General features: G+C 46.8%; 1 protein-coding gene and 1 pseudogene across 3 annotated transcripts; one reads left to right on the top strand and one right to left on the bottom strand.

The window, feature by feature from the left end:
* Positions 1-880: 880 nt before the first annotated feature.
* On the bottom strand, positions 881-1,457 carry LOC105822874 (annotated as a pseudogene). Its single transcript, XR_001138121.1, has one exon. The product of XR_001138121.1 is annotated as a 60S ribosomal protein L18a pseudogene (transcript).
* A 12,333-nt stretch (positions 1,458-13,790) lies between these two features.
* ALOX15 (arachidonate 15-lipoxygenase) lies at positions 13,791-24,030 on the top strand. Of its 2 annotated transcripts, XM_012659876.1 has the most exons (15): positions 13,791-13,855; positions 14,355-14,514; positions 16,034-16,238; positions 16,511-16,592; positions 16,683-16,805; positions 16,956-17,059; positions 17,261-17,421; positions 18,373-18,516; positions 19,643-19,852; positions 21,905-21,991; positions 22,090-22,259; positions 22,444-22,565; positions 23,140-23,240; positions 23,367-23,534; positions 23,642-23,930. In XM_012659876.1, exons 2-15 carry the CDS (start codon positions 14,380-14,382, stop codon positions 23,819-23,821), a joined length of 1,992 nt encoding a protein of 663 aa, XP_012515330.1. In that variant the 5' UTR covers positions 13,791-13,855; positions 14,355-14,379; the 3' UTR covers positions 23,822-23,930. The 2 variants fall into 2 exon arrangements, with proteins under 2 accessions (XP_012515330.1, XP_012515331.1); XM_012659877.1 differs by lacking the exon at positions 13,791-13,855 and having other exon boundaries at positions 14,097-14,514; positions 16,151-16,238; positions 23,642-24,030.
* Positions 24,031-24,612: the final 582 nt, after the last annotated feature.

Here is a 24,612-nt window from a genome sequence, read left to right as displayed (position 1 = left end):
TCAGTCTCCAGAGTAGTTGGGACTACAGTCACGTGCTAACAATCCCTCTTTAAAGTAGCCACATTGTTACAGCAGAACTGACCGAGAACAAACCGAGTGGCACGAAGAAGGTGGAGAGAAAGTCAGGTTTTATTACGCCGCTGGGCTCAGAGGGGACTCGCCACCAAATTCTGAGCCCCGAACAAAGAGTGTAGCAGTCTTTTATACATTTTGTTTAGGGAGGGAGTGGGGCACAGTTATAATGTAGTTATCTTTAGCAGGGGCAGGGTCTTGAGCAACCTTAGTTCCTGGTACAGAGTTTCTGTAGAATTTCTTTCTGTTTTATCTTATCATAGTAGAAATTGCTGCAAGTGGTTTACAGAAGTCAAGTGCGGCAGCTGTTTTGAGGATCGCTTATGGGGAGGGGTTTTGTCTAGTGGAATTTTCTATTTCTCTATCAACATTACATGTAGAAGAGCAAAACGACACATTACATGTAGAACAACCATTTAAATGACAGTGGATTTCTCATTAAGAAGCAAAGGAGCCAGAAGACAGTGGAATAACATACAACAAAATATGTACATGATCTGCGTGCTGGAAACTATAAAGTACTTCTAATGAAGGAAATCAAAGCAAACTAAATAAACAGGGAGATATACCTTGTGTATGGATTTGCAGACAATATCGTTAAATGTCAATTCTCAATATATCTATAGATTCAATGCAATCCCAATAAAAAAAAAAGTAGGAAGTTTTGTCAATATCAATAAATTACAAAATTTATAGCAAAAGGCTAAGGAAATAGAATATCTAAAGCAGTTTTGGAAATGAAAAACTAAGTTTCAAGAGTCATATTGATATGGGACTTTGGGGTCTTTTTTTTTTTTTTTGAACCCACGCATTCTCGAGTTTATTTGAGCAGCCCCGGGGAGGCCCCGCACCTAGAAGAAGGTATTGGGCCTCTTGGTGGTGAAGCGCGGCTTGTGCTGACTACGCAGGACCCGATGGGGCAGCGGGAACTTGATCTTGGAGTCGTGGAACTGCCTGACCGCGGGCCGCCGGCACTTGCTGGCCGCGATCTCCTCCACCTTCATGATCTGGATGGAGTGGGGCCGGGCGCGGTGCCGGGCGCGCATGTCCCGGTAGCACTGGGTGACGGCACCCGCGGTGGTCAGGTCCCGTACTCCCGGTACATGTTGTGGGTCCTGCTGCGGGAGTCGTAGCGAAGCCAGATGCCGAAGTTCTTCACCCGGAGCGGGGATTTCTCGAACACCTGCCCGCAGTAGACAATTTCTCCTGAAGATTTCTTCATCTTCTTTAGCTGAGATACAAAGTACCAAAAGCGGGACTTGGCGACAACCTTGTTAGGTGCAAAGATCCGCCATGCGGTAGAGGGGTGGCGTGTGGCATTTGAGGGTAGCCAAGCAGCGCCCCACCACCTTGTACTCTCGCAGTGTGCCAGAGGCCTTCATGGCGCCCTCGACTTTGGGGTCTCGGTCCCCAAGTCAAGAGAAATTGAGGCGAAACCAGAAAGATCTATACAGGCAAGGATTTTACTGGGACTTTTTGTTTGAACGAAAAGGGAGACAGTGCTGGTTAAGGGGGCAACCAGACTGGCTCCCCAAACAAAGGGCTGGGGAACTTTTATGGGGTTGTAAGGGGGAGGTAGGTGTCAGTTTTGAAGTCATCACAAGTAGAAGCAGGGGTCTGTTGGTGGCTGCACACTTGGCGGTCATGCTTCTTTATGCATCATATGTATAATTAGCATGTTAAATCTTTTTGCTTTTTTTTTTTTTTTTTTGGGAGACAGAGTCTCGCTCTATTGCCTGGGCTAGAGTGCTGTGGTGTCAGCCTAGCTCACAGCAACCCCAAACTCCTGGGCTCAAGTGATCCTCCTGCCTCAGCCTCCCGAGTATCTGGGACTACAGGCATGCACCACCATTCCCGGCTAATTTTATCTATATATTTCTAGTTGTCCAGCTAATTTCTTTCTATTTTTAGTAGAGACGGGGTCTCATTCTTGCTCAGGTTGGTCTCGAACTCCTGACCTTGAGCGATCCTCCCACCTCAGCCTCCCAGAGTGCTAGGATTATAGGTGTGAGCCACTGCGCCCGGCCCAGCATGTTAAATCTTTATTCCTGGGTGTGATGTTTAGCATTAAAATGAGATTATAATGAGGGAAAAGACTGGGTAAGGTCAGTGTGGGGATCTTTTGTGGCTTGAGGTGGTTAGATCCCAATAGGTCTGGTTCCTTACCAGCTGGTGTCAGCATCTTTCTTCAGCGTCCTGAAAGACATTACTCAAGAGACAGACAAGTTGGCCCCCTCATTATATGGGTATAGGCTAAATTCCAGCGGCTAGGAGGTCATTTCTTTTTTTCTCTTTCTATAGTTAATTAGGCTGGGACATGCTGCCCCATGTTACTACCTTTGGTCAGAAGTGAGACCCAAGTCCTGTCCCTATACTGTCTCATTACTACCTGATTTCAAGACTTACAAAGTTATAGTAATCAAGTCAGTGTGGTACTGGTGGAATGATAAACACATAGATCATGGAACGAAATAGTCCATATAGACACAAATATGGTCAATAGATTTTTGGCAAAGATGCAAAAGCAATTCAATGGAGGAAAGATAGTCTTTTCAAGAAATGGTGCTGAAGCACTATTTGCATATGAATATCCATATGCAAAACAATGAACTTGACCCATATACCTCATACAAAATTTAACACAGGATTCATCACAGACCTAAGCATAAAATGTGAACTAATAAAACTTCCAGAAGAAAACATTGAAGAGAATATGATCTTTTGTTAGGCACAGGGAAAATACAATTTATAAAAGAAAGAAATTGATGACTTATGCTTCATCATAATTAAAAATTTCTGCTAAAGACACTGCAAAGAGATGAAAAGACATATTCACTCTCTGAGATCTTGCTTATGGGGGGAAATATTTTCAAATCACATATCTTACAGAGGACTTATATCTAAAATACATAATTCTCAAAACTCAATGAGAAAACAAATAACTCAATGGGCAAGTTTGAATAAATACTTCACCAAGATAGGCATACAAATCTCAAATAAGCACATGAAAAGATGCTCAGTATAATTAGTCATTAGCAAAATGTAAATTAAAACCACGATGGCATACCACTAGACACCTACTAGAATGGCTAACCCCTCTCCAAACACTAACCACCCCTCTCTTCCCTAAACTAACAATACCAAGGATGCAGAGCAGGTGGAACTCTCATACATCGCTAGTGAGAGGTGGAATATACAAAAGGACAACGGCCAGAATCATACGTAAAAACAGACCTCTGCCCTAAGACCTCTGCAGCAACCAGCCACTGAGGTCAAACCACATTTCTGCAGCAACCAGTCCAGGAAACCAAACAACATTCTCTGCAGCAATTGGCCCCAAACTGTCAGGACTTAGTTAATAACTGCCAGATTTCTTAATTTTTGTCCCCGCTTCCCCTAAGAAACAACCAGAGAAAGCCAAACATGCACCCCTATCCGATCATATAGGGTGATAGGCTGCCCTGCTTCTAGGTAGTCTGCCTGTAGCTTCTCCATCCAACAGTCTCCAATCAGCTTGTTCTTAGGAACAAGAAGTAGAAGACACACTCATCTCCACTTCTGGGATTTTTTGTTTTTGTTTTTGTTGGTGACAGAGTCTCGCTCTGTCACCTCAGGTAGAGTGCAATGGCATGATCATAGCTCACTGCAACCTCAAACTCCTGGGCTTAAGCAATCCTCCTGTGTTGGCCTCCCAGAGTGCTGGGATTATAGGGGTGAGCCACTGCGGGCTCCCTGAGATCTTGATTGTTGAGAATTTGCCCTCTGCTTTTGTTTGAAAGAAGCTAAATCAAATTTCCAACCTCAGGTTTGTATGACTCAGATGTCAATGAAATCCACCTGTGGAAGAAATCGCTTCAGTTAATGGTTCTTAATGTCTTTTTTTGTCATTAATTCACAGTTTGAAATACAGGGTGTGTTCACTACTATGGAAAAAGGCATTATGCACCCCAAATGTTGGTTAATTTGTGGTAAAGAAGCATCCTTAAATTACAATACCTGATTAGATAAAGTTGTTCTTAAGAAACTTAGACAATAGCTTTAGTATATAAACATAAGCTAGACCCGTGTGAACTTTAGCTCAGAAATCTGAAGTGGTTCCTCCAGGACCAACCTTGCTGTTTTGTTATGTTTTCTAAGGTAGCAGATGTCCTCTCCCTCTCTTCTGTGAATTCAGGGGGCCCTTTGGGTTATTTTAAAGTCTGAGTTTTTCCCAGTTGAGCACCTCTATAAATCCCCATTTTGCTCTAACTGACCCTAGTTTTCCAAACTGCATTGCATAGCATCTGGTGATTTTGTTCATCTTAGGCTCCTCCAGCCTTAACCCACATGGGCAGAGTGGTCTTTTCTCCTGACTGTAGGTGTGTGGTTATCAGAAATCTGATGTCCAAATCCCGAAGAGTCATCATCAAATACCCCTCTGAGAATTGTTGGGCAATTGCAGAGTTGGAGGTATTGACAGCTTGGAGGTCACATAATCTGTGACACTAATCCCTGTAAAAATTCCACTAATCTTTTGCTTCTTTTCTTCAAGTCTGCATTTCAGTGGCATGTTCTGACCACAATCCTGAACCCTCTTGGTTCAGTCCCAGTTCTGTACCCCTGAGAACATCTCTAGTTTCTGGTAGCATATGACCTTAATCAGAGGTTCCAATGCTTGCCTCATGCATCTGAATCAGCCTCCAGGGAATACTGTCTCAGCAGAAGGAACAGAGTGGAGGCTGATCAATTTCAAGTATATCATGTATGCTTCCTGCAAGATCCCACTGTCTTTTTTTTTTTTTTTTTTTGAGACAGAGTCTCACTCTGTTGCCTGGGCTGGAGTGCCGTAGCATCAGCCTAGCTCACAGCAAAACTCCTAGGCTCAAGCAATCCTCCTGCCTCAGCCTCCCGAGTAGCTGGGACTATAGGCACGCGCCACCGTGCCCAGCTAATTTTTTCTATTTTTAGTTGTTTGGCTAATTTCTTTCTATTTTTAGTAGAGATGGGGTCTCGCTGTTGCTCAGGCTGGTCTCGAACTCCTGAGCTCAAGCAATCCTCCCGCCTCGGCCTCCCAGAGTGCTAGGATTGCAGGTGTGAGCCACCGCGCCTGGTCGATTCCACTGTCTTAAGAAATGGGGTATCTATAGGGGCTGGTAAACACCAGATATTGAGGTCTTCTGCCACCAGTTATTTCACCAGGGAATTTCTTGGGTTCAGTGGCTCTATTGAGTTCACAAATAACACATACCTTATTTATTGCTTATTGGATGTCAAAACATTTAATTTGAGATTGTGCATTCATTCATTCCTTGAAGGCTATTGGACTGATTTAAACATAGTTACACAACTTCTGTTTGTCTTGAAGTGGATTTCCTAGGACCATAGAGGCTTGTGTAGCATTAGCATCAATATCCTGGCATCAATTATCCAAGATTTGGCAGCAGTTGGGGGAGTACTCTCCTGGCTCAGGATCGACAGGTAGCTGGCTACACCACCTTAGTTCAAACTATCCTGGATGGGACCTCAAAATGTAGCTTAATGGTCAAGTAGGGACATCCCTGTCCCTGGCATTCTAGGGTAAATTTCCTTACCCACCCCTAAATCTTCATGGCCTGGAGAAATCTGAAGAGTTCACCTCCATTTCTGTGGAAGCCTTCAGACCGATGGCCTTAGTGTATCTCTTGGCTCCACTCCCAGATCCCAACATAATGTCCCCGGACAACCCTTGTGTAAACTTAGATCCAAAATTCAGTTACTTCACTCAAAATCACATCACATCAAGCATTTCATAACTTCTGTGGAAGTTTCAGAGATTTACTGGAGGAACCACATTATGCAGCACAGAGCATTCAGCAATGTTTTTGCCCTCCCATATCCTGCTACCTTTCATCTATGCCTGTTAGGGGCAATACTTCTAATCCATTAAATGACATGTCTGGACCCCACTTTGACAGAATAATACTAGTAAAGTACAATATTAACATATGTGTTTTTATGGTCCTGGTACTTCATGATTTCAGCTGGGCCTCTGCACTTGAGCCTCACTTTTGGACTTTTAAGTTTCAAAAGCCCAAACATTAGAAATCACAGAGAGGATCAGCATCCAGGGTCCTCTCTGCACCCAATTCAAAAACACCATCTGTTGTCAGTGCCCAGGAGCCACATGGGGACAGAGGAGGGCGCACAGAAGTGACCAGTGGACATCACCTGCATAGAAAAGCTTTGCTGGTTGTCTAAGCCAACTTGTCAGCTATTGACTGTCTCTGTCCTGAAACCCTGCTCAGCCCATCTGAATTACCTCAGGTGGTGACCCTTCTTTTAACATCAACATTGTTTGTCAGTTGCTTTGCTGATTGGTCAGTTTTTTAACAGTACTTCCATAACTTTATGAAGTCTTCTATCTTTTTCAAGATGTGAAGTCTCTCTCTGTAGCCAGTTAGATGGGCAAGGTTGGTAGCTGTTATTAATAAAGGAGCAATATCTGAATGAGGGCTAATTCTGTAAGTGGTCAGTTTATCATGAATATTTGTTGGCTTTATGTACGCTTGTGAGCTTGAGGTTTCAGAAAATAAGTATGCAGACCATATTAGTTATCTATTGCTGCATTACCATTACCTCAAAATTCAGTGGCTTAAAACCACACACATTTGTTATCTTACACAGTTTTGTAAGTTGGTTCTAGTTCAGGTCTCTTACGAGGTTTCAGCCAAGATGTTGTCCGGGGCTGCAGTCATCTGAAAGCTTGACTGGGGCTGGAAAGTCTACTTCCAAGATGGTTCACTCACATGGCCGTTGGCTGGAGGCCTCATTTTCTCACCAGCTTGTGGCAGGAGGACTCAGTTCTTTGCTCAGTTCTTTGTGGACCTCTCCATAGAGTTTCTTGAGTGATCTCATGAAATAGCAGTTGATTTCTCCCAGAGAAAGTAGTCCAAGAGACAGGGAGAGTGAGAGAGTGGGGTGGGGAGAGGGAGAACCCTAGTGTCTTTTGGGACCTAGCTTTGGAAGTCACACACTATCACAATACATCATATTGTATTGGTTATGCAGACCAACTCAGAGGCTATGCAGAAGTGTGCTTCTTGGAATCACTGGGGGACATTTTAAAGACTGGCTACCACCAGTGTGCCCTCGGGCCACCAGCAATTCATGTTCCTCCCCCATGCAAAATACACTCACCCCCTTTCAAGGCACCCCAAAATCTAATCCCATTATAGCATCAGCTCAAAGTCCAGGATTTCATCATTTAAATCAGGTCTAAGTATGAATGAGATTTCTCAAGTGTAATTCCTTAAGTATAGCTTCTTGAATACAATTCTTTTTCTTCTAAAGCCCTGTAAATTAAAGATAAAGTCATCTGTGCCCCATCTCCAGCATACAATGGAGGAACAGGCATAGGATAACCACTATAGATATTCCTATTCAGAAAGGGAGGAAACAGCCTGGGTTTTACCTCTCAAGGTCACAACTGCATCATAATCTCACCTCACTGAATCTACCTACAAGTTACTATGAATGACCTTTGGGTGTCTTCCTAGCTCTTCAGTCACACTATTTATTTATTTGTATGTTCTTTTTCTGCCTGATATATGCCCAATACACTTTTAATCTGTAAGAAAATTATTGGGTCTGTGCCATGTCTATATATCTTTTTATTTTAATTTTTAAATTTTTTTTATTTCAGCATATTACGGGGGTACAAATGTTTAGGTTACTAAGTGAAGTATCCCAAGAATGGAAAAACAAGCACCACATGTACTCACCATCAAATTGGTATTAACTGATCAAGACTTATGTGCCATTTCTATAGATGAATTTTATCCACTACATTTTGATTCTTCTGAATTTCATTTATAAAAGAAAACTTGAACGTGAGTTTTGGGGCTTCCCACATAACTGCACTTGATTGTGGTTAATGCTTTTATAATAGCATTGCTAGCCTTGTATTTTATTCAAGATTAAATTTTTGAGATTATAAAAATAGCTCATGTTTCTTTAAAAATTTTTAAAAATTCCAAAGTATACAAAAAGAAAGTCTCTTCCCTACCATCTCCCCACTTTCTAGAGATAATCATTACTAATACTTGGTGTACACTCTTTCAGGTATGCTTTTTGTTGAAGGAGTTTATGCTCATTGTTGATAGAGTTTTTAATGTTTGATGATATTTTTGTCCATGGAGAGGACACCCCACAAATATTCCTATTTTATTTAATGATCAATTTATTAAATATGTATCTATAAATAGAGCTTTGAAACATGTTTTCGTTAATATTTAAACATTGATTGCAAGCTTCATTAAATTTCCGCCAACAATTTAAACTGCAATTACAAATTTAATATGATGATTCTTTTGAATCATTTACACTTTAAACAGTACACAAAATAAAAACAAATACAATGATTACAAGACTTACTATAATTATCCTTACATCTATTTTAAAACACCAACGCCACAGATTTAATTTATTACTTCATTGGTTTTTAGTTGCTTTTGTTTTTCCTGAGGAATAAGACACTTTCTTAAGATTGCTAAAATATTTCTTTTGATGTTTTCTTGTGTTACTAAAATCTTGTCAGATCCCTTCTTGCCCTCAAAAGAATATTGCTTACTATCCTCAATCCTCAGATCCACCACAGCTGTACAATCAGACTTCTTCAGCAGACGGATTCATGTTTGGAACTCTGAAGTTTGTTGTTTCTCCCAAGGAGCTATCTTTTTCAGTAAAACTTATCCTGCTACCTCAATATGTCTTTTAACGTGTCATATTGAGCTTTTTGACACATAAGCTTTTCGTTTCTGCAAGCATTTTCCCATGAAATGACGTACTCCTTCATTTTCACTTGGCCAGAGTTATGGAATTCTTTGTTCTGCTGTTATGAGATATTGACTTGCTTTGTTAGTATTATTAAAAACATATGCATGCATTGTCAGTGTTTTCTTATGATTAAGGGAGCATCTGGTGATTCATGTCCTGGAGAGAAGGATTGTGTTTGCCCATGGCACTCCTCGTTAGGACATTTGCTAATTCAGCATCTAAGGACTGATCCCCTTTTCCTTGGTCACAGCTGTAAGCACCAGTGCTGGCTACATGTTTAGACCTCCCTTCTACCTGGTTATCATGTGTAACCACATGTGCTGATTGGTCCTTCCCATTCTTGGAACAGTTAATATTTTTGCTGGGACTATTTGGCTAGCACACAGTTCCCTGTTTTTATCTTTTTCTATTTGCCTATGAAAATAATCATTATAAACAGATGTATACTTAGAAGAAACAAACATGTTCATATGTAGTAACATTTCTTTTCTTACGAAAACCTATAAAAACATCAAAAGTCCTAATATATTCACTCTTTTTTTTGTATTCTAATGCCTTTGTATAACAATTTACAGCAACTTTTCTCTTTTGAATATTATTGTGAATTCGGGCCTTTCCCAAACTAATTGTATTAATAGCACACACTTTTGGGTGCCTACCTCCCAATCCATTGTTTCATCCTTCTTGCTTATTGGTGGGGTCCAAAATATGTTTGGGTGTCCCTCCTTGTTCATATAACTCAGGGCTAAATTGTGACTAGGCTAAGATAATCATAGCAATTCTATTTCTTTCACCTGCTTAAAAGTTTCTGAGTTGGCACTCAGTTTTGGCCAGAAAGAGATAAGGAGAAGCTGCTGGATGGTTTCTGGGAAAGCTTTCCCTGCTCTTAAAGGGGAGGCACAGAAAGAAATGGCCCTTCTTTTCCCACTGGAAGTTGTCATATCTGTATGGGATGGTTGGAGCAGTAGCAGCCATTTTGCTACCACTGTGGAAGTAGCTAAAGGGGAAACACATCGAAGAACCAACTCATGAAGGACAGCAAAGTGGAAAGATGGGGGAAAAAACCCACTGACCCCCCCCCCCCGCAAAACCTCCTTAGTTCCTTGATGATGTTGTTGAGCCACTGACCTAAACAACCCTAGGGCCAATTTACCCCATGGGCTGGTTATTTTCTGAGATAATAATTTTTCCTTATTGTCTGAGCCATTTTGAATTGATTTTTTGGTTACTTGCAACAGAAAGCATTCTAACTGCCACCTTTACCTTTTTCAATCAATCCTATTTATGATTTCATTTTGCTATTCTAAATGTCACAACATAGCCAGTGGGAGTTCCTCTAATTAGACATTTTGCCCTTTCAGTACTGCTTTCTTGAGAGCACCCTTACTTTTTAGCAACAATGTATGTTCTAGGCTTATCGAGTGTTTTACTTGCCCCTAAACATGGAATCAGCTACGCTCTATGAGTCCAGGTTTCTTTTAGTAGAGAATAATATTATAGACCAAAAGCTGGGCTCTAAGGAGTAGATGGAAATAAAAAGGACCATTGTTGCTATTGGACCTCTCTTAGTAGTGATAGAGCTAAAAAAGGGGGTTCATTTTCCTAATATATAAATAGTTTCTACAAATCAGTAAGAAAAGGACCAAAACCCAATAGAAAAATGGAACAGCCAGTTCACAGAAAAATAAATACAAATTGCTCCTACAACATGAAAAGATGCTCAAATTTACTCATAATAGGAGAAATGCAAATTAAAATTAAAGCTAGGATATTATTTGTTACCTATCAGATTGGCTAAGGTAAACATGGTTAATAACATACCATTGGCAAGAGTGAGGAAGAACGAGCATTTTCATATATAGTCCACTGGTGGAGTGTAAACTGGTACAACTTTCTATGGAAAGCAATTTAGCAATTTCTGCCAAAATTACAGGTTTTTGGCCCAGAAATTCCATCTGTAGGATTTTGTTCTACAGATATATTTACATATGAAAAATGATGTATACACCAGGGTTATTTCTTTTAGCAAATTTTTGATAGTTATGAAAGATTGCTAACAACCTAAGTGTTTGCTTATAAGAGACTCATAGACTATATTATGCCACAGCAAAACAATAGTATCCTTAACAAAGAACAAGGAAGCTCTTTATGTACTGATGTGGAGTAATCTCCTGGTTTATGCTGCACTATGGAAGAAGCAAGGTGCAGAACACTGTGTAAGGTATGCTACAGTGTTTAGGAAAAGGACGAAAAGGATAGGCATGTATTTGCTTGGCAATATGCACAGAAGAAACTGGTAACAATGACTGTTGGCGGTGGAGGAACCTGGTGTCTTGGGGCCAATAGGTGGAAGAAACTAGTGAATACTACTTTGTACCTTCGGAATTTTGAATCATGTGAATGTACTGTTAATGAACCCACAAGGGGGTTCACTGTTGCTCGCTGCAGAGAAAGCCAATTACTGAGACAATGAGGATTGTCAAGGAAGAAAGGATTTATTGCAGGAGATGGGTTAACTGGGAGGTGGGAGGTGTGGACTGCTTCCCTGACCTACAGGGTCAGGGTTTTTTCTGGAGGTGAAATGAATAATGCATGAGGGGAGTGAGCATTATTACATGTTTTGGTGGAGTGCAGGGCATGCAAGTGCAGTAAGCAACCATGCTAGTACACACAACCCATGATCAAAAAATGGTGGCTAAGTCCCTCCCAGGGTGGGATTTTAGTAGTATCATGAATTAGGGGTTAACACTGGTCATTCTTTCAGCCTTGTGCAGAGGTGGGATGCAGGGAGTAGGTTGCTCAGTGAGTCCTTGGGCATGATCTGTGGTGGGGTGTTGCTTACTTGTCTTCTCCGGACAAACAGGTGGTGTAAGGCTTTGTAGTTGGCTCGTGGCTACAAGGAGGCTTTGCCATTTCTCGGAAAGAAACTCAAAAGGGAATGAATCTGTGCAAAGTTACAAAGTTCTGGTCAGCAAATCTTACTGGCCTGGGAACTTGAAACATAAGAGAACTATGAAAAAAAAACTATAAAAAATGTTTTCTTGCTTATGGAGCTGGTTACAGTACTTCCTGCTAAAAAAATTAAACTAACCAGAAAATATGCATCACAAACATATTTTCATCAACTTCATTTGTTTTACTAGCCTGATCTTACTCTATGCCATGGTAACACCACAGTTTATTCTACTAATTCCTTGTTATTGACATTGCTTAATAGCTATTTGTTTACCTTTGTCTCCCTCAAGGGAAGAATTTATTTATAATTGATTTTTCAGCTCAGTGCATTTCAGCAAACACTTATTGACACCCATAAGCCCTGACACTGTGCTAAATTCAGGGGAAACAAAAGTGAAAGTCGCTGGGTATGTGGTCCCTGCCTAGGAGGAGCTCATGTTAGTAGGGGATACAGACATACAAAGGATCACAATGCAGGATTGATTAAGTGTGCAATAATAGAAGTATGTATGTTTATTGCAGCACAATTTACAATTGCAAAGATGTGGAATCAACCCAAGTGCCCACCTGTTCATGAGTGGATTAATAAAAGGTGGTATATGTATAGCATGGAGTACTACTCAGCCATAAAAAAGATGAACGAATATCTTTTGCAACAACGTGGATGGAACTGGAGACCATTCTCCTAAGTGAAGTATCTCAAGAATGGACAAACACCACATATACTCACTATTAAATTGGAACTGACCATGAGCACACATGTGCCCAGAGGGAAGTATTAATAAAACTCAGTGGAAATCAAGCAGAGGAGAGGGAGGAGAAGGGAAGGGAAAAAACCTACCTAATGGATACTATGAACACTATTCGGGTGATGGGCACACCCCCTGTTGCTGGGACTCAAGAATTACAAAAGCAATCCATGTAACCTAAAACATTTGTATCCCCTTTATAGTAAAAAAAAAAGACAGTAGACAGCACTATGAAGTAATAATTCAATTCTTCAAAGCTTTAGAACACATTAGTATACTGGCACACAAAAAGGATTTTTATTTTTTTTGAGACAGAGTCTCACTCTGTCACCCAGGCTAGAGTGCAATGGCGTCATCATAGCTCACTGCAACCTCAAACTCCGGGGCTTAAGTGATCCTCCTGCCTCAGCCTCCTGAGTAACTGGGATCACAGGAATGCATCACCATGCCAGGCTAATTTTTTCTATTCTTTGTAGAGATGGACTCTTGCTTAGGCTGGTCTTGAACTCTTGACCTCAAGGGATCCTTTTACCTCAGCCTCCCAGAGTGCTAGGATTACAGGCGTGAGTCACTGCGCGAGGCCCAAAAAGGGTATTTTTAGTTGAGAACACTGAGTTGCTCACAATAGCTATGTGTCGGGTATTGTGCTGGGGTTTTTGCATTTATGAATCTCCTGGAATCCTTCCAACAATCCAGTGGATTAAATATTAATATTTTCTTCATTACACCAATGAGGAAAATAAGGCTCAGAAGAGATGAGGTTACATGGTTATGAAAAGAATGATCTCAGATTTGAACTTTGATTTGTTTGGATTAAAGCTTATGTTCTTTCCCCTAATACATAATTTGTGAATATTTTCTCTGTCTCAAATCACCCACATTAAAAGAGATATTTGAAAGTGAATAAAAAAATAGAAGTATGCACAAGGAGGAAAGTAGTACAGAGGAAAGTTGATTAGCTCTGGTGGTGTAGGAGGAATGGAATTGCCAGGGAAGTCGTCACTGAAAAACTGGAGTCTAATCAGGGTTTAGAAGGATGCATAGAATTTTCCAGGAGGAAGTTCTTCTGGGGAACAACAAGGGGGGTTCTCGGAACACATGGCTCCAGCCCCAGGCGGAGCACGAGGAGATGAGGACGAGGTGCAGTGGGGTAAGTGGGAGGAAGGCTGGTCAGGTTAGCAAGAGCTCTGAATGCGAAGAAGTTTGGATTTTTACTCTGTAGGCCACAGGGAGGCAGAAGCTTTTGAGCTAGAAAGGAGTGAGTCCCAGAGCCTGGCACCGGGAAGGCAGACGTGCAAAGTGGCCGAATGAATTAGGCGGCCAGAATGTGCCTTCCTCAAATGCTGCTACAGACCGGGTCTCCTCGCCCGCTTCGCCCTTCCCTGCAAGCTTAAATACGACCCTTGGCAGGGACGAACCAATTTATGAGGCCATTGTGTGCGTGTCTGTCTGTCGTACACTGGCTCATACCCCCCCCCCCGCCCCCCACACCATCTGCTTGCGGGACCAGGCGTCGATTCCTTCTTCCTGGATGTTTTCTGCCCAAATCCTCATCTGCTTCCCCCTCTCACCAAGACAATGGTTTACCCTCCCTGCCCCCGCCGGGACCCAGCCTTTTTGGGCTGGAGCTGAGCTCTGGGCTGCGTGAAGCTGGGAGCCCCAGCCAGCAGCCAGGCGGGGGTGGGTTGGAGACCTGCCACGCACATTCCGACCCCGGACAAGACCTCTGAGAGGGCGGGGTCTCGGGCTCTGATATCTGGCGCGTCCGGCCTCCTTCCCTTTCAGAAGGAGCGAAACACCTTTGGGCAAGATGGGTCTCTACCGTGTCCGCGTGGCCACCGGGTCCTCGCTCTACGCAGGCTCCAACAACCAGGTGCAGCTGTGGCTGGTGGGGCAGCACGGGGAGGCGTCGCTCGGGAGGCGCCTGTGGCCCGCGCGGGGCAAGGTGAGCTGCCCAGAGCCAGGCGGGGTGGCCCGCGCCCCCGGCCCCAGGTCGGTCAAATCCCCGGGGAGAGACGCGCCCCCGACAGCCTGGGCGCTTGCTCGCCGCCGAGGGCGCAGGCGCTCGGCGCACAGCGCGCGCGGAGACGGCGGGGTAGAGCGCTTTAGGGAGGTTGGTGACACACAGTAAGCGCTTAGTGAATGTTCCCGCTGCCCGGCCTCCTTGCAATTGAGGGGGTACTCCTGTGCACCCCTTATTCCAAGAGCTCTTGTCTCGAAACTCTGCGGTCACCGGAGTGGGCTTTCGGTCCCCCCGTTTTCTCTATTGTAAAAGCTACTGCTTGAAACCTCTGCCGTTGTTCTCAGACCTGGCGGGCTTTATCCCCTGGGGTGCAGTGGGTGGTGAGATGGGATCGGGGAAGGGTGGGAGAAAGAAGCCAAGACATGAGAACACTCTCCATTTCCCATCCCACTTCCGTCATACCTACCCGGAGCTATTATCTTTTTTTCCTCTGCCAACCTCCAAATTCCCGTGCCTGTCCAGCTCTCTCTCAGATTCGGATTCGGACTCACGTCTGTCTCACGGACTCGTCAAAGGAACATGCCCCAAAGAGGTCCTTCCCCTTTCCCACCTCCCAGACGGCTCCTCCTGTCTCCCCAGGCGCGCTCGTCCTCCTCCCTCTTTGCCTCCGCCTCTGTCTAACCAAGAATCCAGCGCAGTCAATCCTATCTCCTGGGCATCTCCCGCATCCGCGCCTTGATGTCCGCCTCTCCCCCGACCACCAGCGTCCCCTTGAAGCTGCGTCATCTTCACCCTCTTCACCGGCCTGGCCGCCTGTGCGCCAGACTTTCCAAGCCCTTCTGAAGCCAGAACAATTTCTCCCCAATATATTCCCACCCTTAAAACATTCCCCGTGCTTCAAACATTTGAATGGCTCCCGCTTCTTCTCGGGACCAAATCCAAAGCTCTTGGTTACCTTGGAGACCCTGACGATCTGGTCCTGTTCACCTGCCCACAGCTGGCTCTGTGCTCCAGCTCCACGACGCCCTCCCTTCGCCTCTGCTCAATGTTGCCTCTGCCCTCCGCGTCACAGCCCTCCCCACCTCCTCATCTCCACTTTACAGCCCTCCCCACCTCCTCGTCTCCACTTAGACGGAATGTCCTTCGAGAAGCCTGTCCCTAGGCCAGGTGGGGACCCTGTCTGCCCTCAGGCTTGGAGGGTCTCACAGCTGCAATTGCTTATCAGCAGCGTGTCCCCCGGCTCCAGTGTGTGCTCGTCAATCCTACAGGGAGGAAAAAGTGCAGGAAGGCGTGCACCCTTCCATCCTCCAGGCCCCATCCCCTCAGAATGGGGTCGCGGGCCCCCTGCTGGGTGCGCAATCCCTTTCCCTTTCTGGCTCCCTTGGCGCCGCTTTCCTGGAGGCTCAGAGGAAGGCGGCAGGGGGAGCAGGGCTGGGCCGCGGCACCCCTCGCGGCAGGGCCCACCCACACACCCACGCTGAGCCTCTCCGGTTGCCTGCAGGAGACGGAATTCAAGGTGGACGTGCCGGAGTACCTGGGGCCTCTGCTGTTTGTGAAACTGCGCAAAGGGCGCCTCTTCCAGGATGACGCTTGGTTCTGCAACTGGATCTCGGTGCAGGGCCCTGGGGCCAGTGGGGATGAGTACAGGTTCCCTTGTTACCGCTGGGTGGAGGGCGACCGCGTCCTGAGCCTAGCGGAGGGCACCGGTGAGTGCAGGGGTGGGAGTGTGAGGCGGCCTCAGGGGCGCAAGAGAAGCTGGGGGTGGGGGTGGGGATCGTGTGTGAAGAGGGCGCGGGACTTGGAGACTGGAACCTGGTTGGGGGGGATTGGAGGTTGTCAAAGAGACGGTTGCTGGCGCGGACACAGAGTGGGTGGAGGCTGGGGGAGAGGCCAGGGGGAAGGACCAGCCTAGGAGGGACTTGGCAGGAACAGGGGAGAGGCTCTTAGGAAAAGCCCGTGCACTCCTCTGTACTTCTAGGCCGCACGGTGCTTGACGACCCTCAAGGCCTGTTCAAGAAGCACAGGGAAGAGGAGCTGGAAGAGAGAAGGAAGCTGTACCGGTTAGCCCCTCTCCCCTGAGCCCGCGGTGAGCTGCTGACTCTTCCTACCCTTCCAGAATACCAGTGCCTGATTCCATTTCTACCCTGCAGGTGGGGTAGCTGGAAGGATGGGTTAATCCTGAATGTGGCTGGGACCACAATATGTGATCTTCCTGTAGATGAAAGATTTCTGGAGGACAAGAGAATTGACTTTGAGGCTTCGCTGGCCAAGGGGTGAGAGCAAGCGGGGGTTGGGGGAGGGCGTGGCCAGTGGGCTTATGAGCTGCACCGGGCTGGACCAGCCCATGATCGGCGCCTGTGGTTTTACTGTTTGGGTCTTACAATGTTTGAGTCTTCAACTCTTTGCCCCTTGCTTCCCTGAAGGCTGGCAGACCTTGCTATCAAAGACTCTTTAAATGTTCTGACTTGCTGGAATGATCTGAATGACTTCAACCGGATTTTCTGGTGTGGGCAGAGCAAGCTGGCTGGTTAGTCCCCTCATCCCAGTGTTTCTCCCAGGACCCTTACCCCCAGATCCCACCCAACCCAGGGGAATTGGAAGAACCAGGGTTGGGAGACCAGAGACTTGGGTCCCTCTGATAGTCTGGGATCAAGTGGGGATGGTTTGGTGACAGTTGGGAGGACCAAGAGCTCAGATCCCATGGTGTGCTCAACAACTGCCTTCCCAGAGCAAGTGCGGGACTCCTGGAAGGAGGATGCCTTATTTGGGTACCAGTTTCTCAATGGCACCAACCCCATGCTGCTGAGGCGCTCTACTCACCTGCCTGAACGCCTAGTGTTCCCTCCAGGGATGGAGGACCTGAGGGCCCAGCTGGAGAAGGAGCTGGAGGTATGGACATCAGAGCCCTAAGGAGGCCAAACAATGAATGGGGACAGGGTCAGCGTCAACTGTACTGTGTCTGCTTGCTGCTGGCCAGCAGGAAGGGATTCTACAGGAGAAGTCCTGAGTGACCCTGGAGAGGTGCAGCCATGTGTCCTTTCTCCTTGCATGAGGACAGTGTACTGTGGAGCGAGGGGGTACAAGGGGGAATGGGCGAAGGAAAAGAGTGAAAACGAAGACATGCAACTGGGCCTTGGTGCTGGCGATTCAGGCAGGCTACGGAGTAAGAGAATCAGGCTCAGGGGTGTGATTGTTAATCAGGAGTCAACATGGAACAGTTGAGAGAGAAAATTCATGGGATTATAGGATCAGACGGACTTGGATTTGAATCCTGGCTCTGCTCTTTGTAAGCAGTGTGACCTCGGGAAAAATATCCCACATCTGTGGTCATGTTTCCTCTTCTATAAAACTGAGGCTAATTCAACTACATATAAGAATTATAGGTAGAATGCTATGGCTCACACCTATAATCCTAGCACTCTAGGAGGCCAAGGCAGGAGGATCAGGATCCCTTGAGCTCAGGAGTTAGAGACCAGCCTGAGCAAGAGTGAGACCCCATCTCTACTAAAAATAGAAAAATTAGCTGGGCGTGGTGGCGCACGCCTGTAGTTTCAGCTACTCAGGAGGCTGAGGCAGGAGGATACTTCAGCCCAGGAGTTAGAGGTTGCTGTGAGCTAGGCTGACACCACGGCACTCTAGCCCCAGTGACAGTAAGACCCTGTCTCCAAAAAAAAAAAAAAAGATTTATATGAGGTAATCATAAACACTGGATTCATTACCTAGTGCAAATTAGGTGATGGAGACTAGTTAGCTCCCTCCTCTATTTTCTCCGTTTGGGGAATCAGAGTAAGAAGAAGATGCCTTATGCTGATAGCTGCCTTTGCCTTCTCCCCCATCCAGGGAGACACGCTGTTTGAAGCTGACTTCTCCCTGCTGGATGGGATCAAGGCCAATGTCATCCTATGCAGCCAACAGCACCTGGCTGCCCCTCTGGTCATGCTGAAACTGCAGCCTGATGGGAAACTCTTGCCCATGGTCATCCAGGTGAGAGGACCCAGGGGTTCTGCTCCCCCGTGGTCGGTCTACTCAGTCTAGCCCCTCATCCAAATTCACTGAGTAACCACTCCCTGCAAAAGCACCGTGCTAAGGCACTAGGGGAGATATTAAAGAAGGAATGAGCAAAGTCTTTGATTTTAAGGGCTTTGTCGTCAGAGACAGACTGGCCAAGTCTGAATATGCTCCAGTACTGAGGAAGTCCCTGAGGACAGAGATGGCCTGGGAGGGATGAGTGGAGGTGTGCTGTCATGAGCCTTGGAGAAGGATCAGGACTTAGGCAATCAGGAGGGAGGGGAAGGACCTGTCCCCAGGGGCAAGCTGGGTGGGCAGGGAGGCTGAGGTGGACGAGTCAGGAAGTTCCTAGGGGACACTGACTGGAATGTTGGGGAATACCGTGAGGTGACAGGGGCCGGATTAAGCCACGCTGAGGAGGATGACATTGGGAGCTGGCAAAGGCTGTCGTGCAAGGTGCTGTGGGCACGTTGTGCAGGCGGTTGTGTTTGGGATGGATTGGAAAAGGGAGATACTAGAAATGGGGATTAGGGTGACCTGCTGCAGCGCTTGCTGGAGGAGGAGGTGATGGGCTCAGATGTGGGTAGTGACCGTAGGGAGGACGGATGGATGTGAGTGCAGAGGGAGATTGAAGGAGAGAGGAAAAGGGGAGTCAGGCCAGGTGCCTGCAGAAATGGGACACATAAAGAGGATGGGGTGCTCATGTAGGCTTTGTCTTGCTGATCATGAATTAATGGGAGACATTCAAATTGTCTGTCAGGCAGCTGAGAACTGGAGACTTAGTCATTTGTGTAGAGGTGGTGTTGAAAGATCGGTGAGAGGCTGAGATTTCGGGAAAAGAGTGTGGGATGAAGGAAGCAGGGGTTTGAGTCTTGTCCACACCGAGGGGACTGAAAGGGAATGTGGAGGCTGCAGAAGGCAGCAGAAGGGGCAGCTTCTGCAGAAGGCTGAGGGCAGAGCAGCTTGCACAACGTCAGCACACTGAGTGGGTAGGAGAAGGAGGGGAAGGAATGGTAGCTGTGGGGGGTGGTGATAGTACGATGGAGGAGGATTGGCGGGCACCTGGCACTCACCCCTCTGTCTCCTCTTGTCCCTGCTCTAGCTCCAGCTGCCGAGAATAGGATCCCCCCCACCTCTGCTTTTCCTCCCCACGGATCCCCCAATGGTCTGGCTTCTGGCCAAGTGCTGGGTCCGTAGCTCTGACTTCCAGCTTCATGAGCTGCAGTCTCATCTTCTGAGGGGACACTTGATGGCTGAGGTCATTTCTGTGGCCACCATGAGGTGCCTTCCCTCACTACATCCTATCTTCAAGGTAACACCTTATTCCCTTCTCTCCTGCTTGTCTCTCTCTGCCCCAGGGTATGTTCCCACCTCTGGAGGCCCCTCTCAGTGGGTTCTCAGGGTTTGGAGAGAACCAACCAATGGAAGACTCAGCAAGGGAGTGTGATCCTGGCTTAGTGTGCATTTTCAGCGGGTGATATCCCCTCCCAAGGGGGTAGAGATGATTCTTAGGGGCAGGGGCAAAAAAATCTAACCCTTTAAATGTATAAAGCACATGTTTATACAGTACACAAACAGTACATGCAAATGACTGAAGATTCAGTCCAATCAAAGGGGACCACACAAAAAATATAAAATATAAAATATAAAAGAATTTTCCCAGCTAGTCTTCATAGTGTTCTAAAATAGTAACATAGGCCAGTTAGAGCTCCATGCCAACAACAGTAGCCTGCTTTATTACAGATAACTAGAGCAAAGTATTCACCCATTAAAAATGTTTATTAGGTGCCTCCCATGTGGCAAAAACCACTAGATGCTAGTGGTAAGCAAGACTAACAAGGTCCTGATCTTCTGGGATCAGTTTCCAGCAAGGGCAGACAGCACAGACTGTATGGTAACATACCAGCTGTGGTGAGTACCAGGCAGAGAAGCAAAGCGGGGTGATGTGGTAGTGAGTTTAGATTGGGTGGCCAGGAAAGGCTCCTTTGAGATGACACAGAGAATGAGACTGGGGGGTGGGGGACAGGCAAGCCATGAGATAATCAAGAGGGCACAGTGTTCTGGGCAGACGGAACAGCTTGTGCAAAGACCCTGAGGCAGGAATGAGCTTGAGTTGTTTGAAGAACAGAAAAGATGATGAGAGTAATGGATGAAGGGGAGACGGAGGAAATGAGGTTGTGGAGGTGCTCGGTGGTTAGATTACACATTCTCAATGCCTCCCAGGAGGTGAAAGTGGTTGGGAGAGTGAAAACATCTTATCTTTATGTATAAAGCACAGATAAAATACAGCGCATAAACAGATATATAGTGTATATGTAACATTAAAATTTCATGGATAGGGGTTGAAATTAGGAAAAAGCATCTCAAAAAGCTCCTTAGGGGGTAATACTAAAAAAAGTTGAGAAACATTGGTCTAGAGCAGTGGTCCCCAACCTTTTTTGGCCCCAGGGACCAGTTTCATGGAAGACAATTTGACAATTTTTCCATGAATGGGGGGTGGTGGAGGGTGGGGGGTGTACGCGGAGCTCAGGCGGTGATGCGAGCCTGGGGGGCGGCAGTAAATACAGATGAAGCTTCGCCTGCTCGACTGCTGCTCACCTCCTGCTGTCCAGCACCCCCAGCCCTGTTCCTAAGTTTCACGGAAGACAATTTTTCTACCAACCCTGGGGGAGTGGGGGTGGGATGAGGTGAGGGGAAGGTTGGAGCTCAGGTGGCGATGTGTGGCCTGGTTCCTAACAGGCATAGTGCCAGTACCAGGCCATGGCCTGGGGGTTGGGGACTGCAGGTCTAGACCTATGAAAAGAATATGAAAAGAAAAGGAGAATGATTTCTTTCAATTATCATAAAGTGCTCAGTCAATGGTTTGTAGAATGAATTAAGTGATGCAAATCAACTGAAAACTCTTTTTAAACATTTATTTTATTTTATTCTTTTGAGAGTCAGGGTCTTGCTGTGTTGCCCAGGCTGGAGTGCAGTGGCATGATCAGAGCTCACTGCAGCCTTGAACTCATGGCCTCAAGTGATCTTCCTGCCTCTGCCTCCAGGGTAGCTAGGACTACAGGCACGCGCCACCATGCCCCAATAATTTTTTCTATTGGAGTCTCACTATGTTGTCTCGGCAGGTCTCAAACTCCTGGCCTTGAGTGATCCTCCTGCCTCGGCCTCCCAAAGTACTGGGATTACAGGCGTGAACTACCTTGCTCAGCCCCAAATGAAAATTCCTGATGCTGAGGGGCCATTGAACTTGAAGTCTGTGTTTTTTTCCTGAAGACCTGGTGTCTTTCCTGCTTTTTAGCCCCTGTTTCCCATGGGAACCTGCCACAGCTTTCTTCTGACTTGCCCTTCCCTGCTTCTCTCCCTCTAGCTTATAATTCCCCACCTGCGCTACACGCTGGAAATTAACGTCCGGGCCAGGAATGGGCTGGTCTCCAACATGGGAGTTTTTGACCAGGTATGGGTGGAGAAAGGGGGATTCTGGGTTCACTCTTCCTTCCGGCTCTGGCCTCAGGGCAGCCTGACTGGCCTGACCCTGCTGTCCTCATCCCTCAGGTGGTGAGCACAGGTGGGGGAGGCCACGTGGAGCTGCTCAAGAGAGCTGGAGCCTTCCTGACCTATAGGTCATTCTGTGTCCCCGATGACTTGGCTGACCGGGGGCTCCTCGGGGTCAAGTCTTCCTTCTATGCCCAAGATGCTCTGGGGCTCTGGGAAATCATCTCTCGGTGAGGCGAGCAGGAGGGCAGGGCTGGTGCGGGTGGGCGGGGAGGAGAAGATGGCACGGAGAACAGGGGGTCTGTGTTTTGGTTGGGGGGCTGGGGCCCTGGCCTGGCTGTGTGGGCAGGAGCAGAGCGCTTGGAGGCTCCATGTCAGGCTTCAGCTCTCTGGCCTTGACCCCTTGGCTGGCAGGTACGTGGAGGGAATTGTGAATCTCCACTATAAGACAGACGAGTCTGTGAGAGACGACCCTGAGCTGCAGAGCTGGTGTCGAGAGATCACTGAAATTGGGCTGCTAGGGGCTCAGGACCGAGGTAAGAGGAGCCCCTGCCCTGAGATCTCAGGCGCAAAACACAAGAGACCTCCCTAGAATCCTCTCTATTTCTTTGGAATGTTTCAGGGGTATTTCCAAACCCTATGAAAACTAAAAAAGGCCTTCCTAGATTCCATTCCCTCTCAGCTAGAGACAGGTCCCCATCCTATATACTGAGAAGTCCCAGGTCCCAGACACAGTGGGACCAGTGGTTGTTCATTAATGTTTAACAACTGGCTCTCTGGAAAAAAAGCCCTGATTTGTAGCATTTGCCCATTCCCATGGTGTAAATATTCCCACTGTGGCCACCAATGTGAAGTTGACTCGTTTGCTAAACACCTGAAAAGTTAACATCATTGACTCTTGTGAGCCAGCACGAGCCAGCACGAGGACCCTCCCAGCAGAGCTCCCGGTTTCCCCGACCCCAACCCACTCTCATTTTATTTTCCACAGGAGTTACTGAGTGTTCCTGGCACCCCTTCTCACCTGTCTTGTTCTCCTCTTTCCGCCTTGTCTCTCTGAGCTCTGCCTCCACTCCCGGCCTCACAGCTTCTAACTCTCCTCACTCCTTGCAGGGTTTCCTGTCTCTTTACAGTCTCGGGAACAGGTCTGCCGCTTTGTCACCATGTGCATCTTCACCTGCACTGGCCAGCACTCCTCCATCCACCTGGGCCAGGTGCTTACCAGAGGGGGGCAGCTGGGCATTTGTGGCCTAGAGCAGGGGAGGGGACTGTGTAGGTAGGCTAAGGGGTTTTCATGCTTAGTAGTTGTTGACTCTAGACCCTTGCCCCTCCTTACGTAGCTGGATTGGTACGCTTGGGTCCCTAATGCACCCTGCACAATGCGGCTGCCCCCGCCGACCACCAAGGATGCAACGCTGGAGACAGTGATGGCAACACTGCCCAACTTTCACCAGGCTTCTCTCCAGATGTCCATCACTTGGCAACTGGGCAGACGCCAGCCCATTATGGTGAGAGCCAGGTGCCAGGGCCCTAAGGAAGGAGGCAGCTGCAGAGAGGTGTGGCACCCCAAAGTAGGGGTCACAGGCTCTCAGCTGCCTTTTCCTCTCCATCCCAGGTGGCTGTGGGCCAGCATGAGGAGGAGTATTTTTCAGGCCCTGGGCCCAAGGCTGTACTGAAGAAGTTCAGGGAGGAGCTGGCTGCCCTGGATAAGGAAATTGAGAGCCGGAATGAAAAGCTGGACATGCCTTATGAGTACCTGCGGCCCAGCCTGGTGGAAAACAGTGTGGCCATATGAACGTCCCCAGCCTGTGGCTGTTTCAGCCCCCTCCAAGCCACAACCCTGCCCCTTGGTGGTTTCAGTCCTGCCCTCCCAAGCCCCACCCTCTTCCCCATGTCCCACCCTCATTGTCTCTGCCCCCAGCAAACAGATTTTACTCTAGATGCATCACCTAGGGGCCTCATTCCTCCTCCCTCCCTCCTTCCTTTCCTCTTTCCCTCCCTCTCCATTCAGATCAGGGTGATAATACCTATTACTTACTCCACGCCTTTTATGCACCAAATGTGATTCTGAACCTAAATCAAGTGCAACAACACAAAAAGATATTTTAGAATAATGATAGAAAAGAATGAAGACAACTATGTTAAATAAAACATTGGCAAAAGATTATAGAGCATCAAAAAATTTCTCTTTGTGGCTGGGCATGGTGGCTCACGCCTATAATCCTAGCACTCTGGAAGGCCAAGGCAGGAGGATCCCTTGAGTTCAGGAGTTCCAGACTAGCCTGAGCAAGAGCAAGACCCTGTCTCTACTAAAAATAGAAAAAATTAGCAAGTCAACTAAAAATAGAAATAAAAAATTAAATAGAAATAAAAAAATTAGCCAGGCATGGTGGCTCGTGCCTGTAGTTCCAGCTACGCAGGAGGCTGAGGCAGGAGGATCGCTTGAGCCCAGGAGTTTGAGGTTGCTGTGAGCTAGTCTGACGCTATGGCGCTCACTCTAACCGGGGCAACAAAAGCGAGACTCTGTCTCAAAAAAAAAAAAAAATTTTCTCTTTGTGACTGAGTAGGATTTAGCACATGTACTAA

Source organism: Propithecus coquereli, unplaced genomic scaffold (assembly GCF_000956105.1).
Source record: "Propithecus coquereli isolate 6110/MARCELLA unplaced genomic scaffold, Pcoq_1.0 Scaffold640, whole genome shotgun sequence".
Lineage (NCBI taxonomy): Eukaryota > Metazoa > Chordata > Mammalia > Primates > Indriidae > Propithecus > Propithecus coquereli.
This window is presented reverse-complemented; position numbering and strand designations above follow the sequence as displayed.